The sequence below is a fragment of the Cynoglossus semilaevis genome, chromosome 15 (assembly GCF_000523025.1).
Source record: "Cynoglossus semilaevis isolate Cse_v1.0 chromosome 15, Cse_v1.0, whole genome shotgun sequence".
In the NCBI taxonomy this organism is placed as follows: Eukaryota; Metazoa; Chordata; class Actinopteri; order Pleuronectiformes; family Cynoglossidae; genus Cynoglossus; species Cynoglossus semilaevis.
The window spans coordinates 18,066,239-18,068,910 of record NC_024321.1 but is presented as its reverse complement, the minus strand read 5'-3'; the positions used below and the strand labels follow the sequence as shown (position 1 = coordinate 18,068,910).

The window sequence follows — 2,672 nt, the reverse complement described above, 5'->3', positions numbered from 1 at the left end:
CTCTCTCTCTCTCTCTCTCTCTCTCTCACACACACACACACACACACACACACACACTCCAACATATCCCTCACGCTGTTTCAATTTACTCAAGCACCACCTGAGCTGGGCTACCACGACAACCTAGGAATTGAAGAAAATCCCCCCCAATGTCACCTCATTGGCTCCGAAGGCGGCGTGAAAACAATCATGAAAACTGAAGATTAGGAAGGAGAGCGTTAAGGGTTTATATAGAACCAGTCTTGAAAACGCTGCTATCTCCACGCAGAGATGAAGAGCCGCGTGCTTCATGTAATGACAGGCGGGTGGAAGGAAGTTTACGGCCGCCGCCGCCGCCGCCGCCGCCACCGCCCTGACAGCATCAGCTCTTCAAGTCTCCCTGGAGGAAGACTTGAAGAGCTGATGAAGAGCTGATCCAGGACCAGTGTCTTTTTTTTTTTTTCTCACTGGGATCAGTTCTGGGTGTGGAGGAAGGTGTTGGGTTTGATCTTTTATTTAATCTAACACTTCGTCCTGGGGATAAAAGTCAGTAGAAATGAGGGGAGGAGGTATGAATAAATGATGAGTTTGATATCACATGTTTCTACACAATCAGATAAAAACGGCAGAGAATCAGAAAAGAAGAAGAAACAACCGAGAAGAAACGATAAAAATGGACAGAGAATCGAAGATTCAACAGAAGGAAATATGGAAATGAAATCCAACACTTTCCAAAGCAGTTCCTCTCACTTGTTCTTTATCCATCATTCATCCAACCAGCTGCCCACTCATCCATCCATCCATCCATCCATCCATCCATCCAACATTAGCATAGAAAACTGAAAACTGCTACAGTACAAACATCTACATCTGGGTTTTTTTTCTTTCCATTTTCCTCTGATAATAAATCACTTCCATCTCTGTTAACATGTTATAACACATTTTGTCCACAGTATTGCGCTAACGTTTCCGTCAGGTGTATTAATTACTACACGTCACACCGACAGAAGGTCTCACACCTGAACTGATTTCGGGTTTTTAAACTGGTTACAAACGCAAAAATATATCATCACGACAACAAAAACTAACCTTGTGCCTCTTCTGGGAGTTGCTAATATTTTAAACATTTCGTTTAACTCTTTCTGACTCTGCCGTCAGTCATTTTTTCTACCACAAACCTAAAAAAAAAAAAAATGCACCGGAGCCCTTTCAAAATAAAAGTCCTTAGAGATACTGAAAGCTTAAAATCGGAATCAAAACAAAACAAAGACAACTGCGATTCTTTTCTATGGCTTAAACAGAAATATTGTTATTTACGTCTTCTTTTATGTAGCGTTTTTTTTTTTATGTTCAATTGTTTGGAGGTAAGGATAGAAAACTATGAGCTGATTCTCAACAACAGTAAATGTGATTCTACGACCCTGTTCAGATTCATCCATTTTGTTTCTAAATGTGGAAAAAAAAACGTATGATTTAATTTTATTTTCAACCCTGGAAGCCGTTACATGTGTAACTGAGCAGGTCATGGCAGAACTCTACTGCACTGCATTGTTTCCCAAAGACTGGGGCGTGACCCTCAGGTGGGTCGCAAGTAATTTTTTTTTTTTTTTTTTGGTTTGTCTCGTATCACGTTTCCCAGGAGTTTATGAATAACGTCTGTTGACTTCGTGAGGGGTCGTGAAGGTTTGTGACTTTTAAAATATGGGTCTCCAGAAAAAAAAAAAAAATGTTTTGGGGGGAAAAACTCTGCTGTTGTTCTTACCTTTGGCACAGTCAGGACCCAGGAAACCAGCGAAGCAGTGACAGTGTCCGGCCACACACTCTCCGTTTCCGTTACAGTCTGTGGAGCAACCGTCCATCGAGTCTGTGACCACACACACACACAGAAACACACACAGACACACACAGGACGAGAAATTAGACCCAAACAAACCAAAATATTCCAGCTGTAACTCCATGAGCCGGGACGGCTGGACCTTATTGAATGAGAGATGTGATCAGAGCAGTGGACGACTCCCAGGACGTCTGGATTAGATTAGAACTTTGCTGTTGTTCTTACCTTTGGCACAGTCAGGACCCAGGAAACCAGCGAAGCAGCGACAGTGTCCGGCCACACACTCTCCGTTTCCGTTACAGTCTGTGGAGCAACCGTCCATCGAGTCTGTCACCACACACACACAGAAACACACACAGACACACACAGGACGAGAAATTAGACCCAAACAAACCAAAATATTCCAGCTGTAACTCCATGACCTACTGGACCTTATTGAATGAGAGATCTGATCAGAGCAGTGGACGACTCCCAGGACGTCTGGATTAGATTAGTCTGATCCAGCTGCTATCACTCTCTGGGGGGAGGCCAAGCACTCACTTACACTCAGCAGCACTGAGCACATTATACTGCATCATACTGCACTACAGGCTGGAAACACACGGCACGAACGTCAGATCTTAATAAACAAACCCTTTACAAGCGTGTGTGTGTGTGCGTGCGCTCGGGAACTAAATTGAAAAGGTGTAAATGTGACATCCTGAACGCACGAGTTAGCGTTGAGTGTCGGAGCAAAGTGAAGCCGACTTCATCAGAGATGCTTGATGTTGAGAGGTTGATGAGTTAGACACCGACCCCTCGTGGTGTTGAACTAATGAACTATAATGACCTCAGCCTCAGTTCTTAGCATGGGGGGGGG

At 43.8% G+C, this 2,672-nt stretch overlaps 1 protein-coding gene across 1 annotated transcript in view; it reads right to left on the bottom strand.

Moving 5' to 3' along the window:
- tenm1 (teneurin transmembrane protein 1) overlaps positions 1 to 2,672 on the bottom strand; it is a gene marked incomplete at its 5' end in the record, with an annotated part of 89,066 nt that overhangs the window by 70,768 nt on the left and 15,626 nt on the right. The window contains one exon of the mRNA XM_025063370.1: positions 1,742 to 1,843. Within this exon, the coding sequence (XP_024919138.1) occupies positions 1,742 to 1,843 (102 nt within the window). The remainder of the gene's footprint in view (positions 1 to 1,741; positions 1,844 to 2,672) is intronic.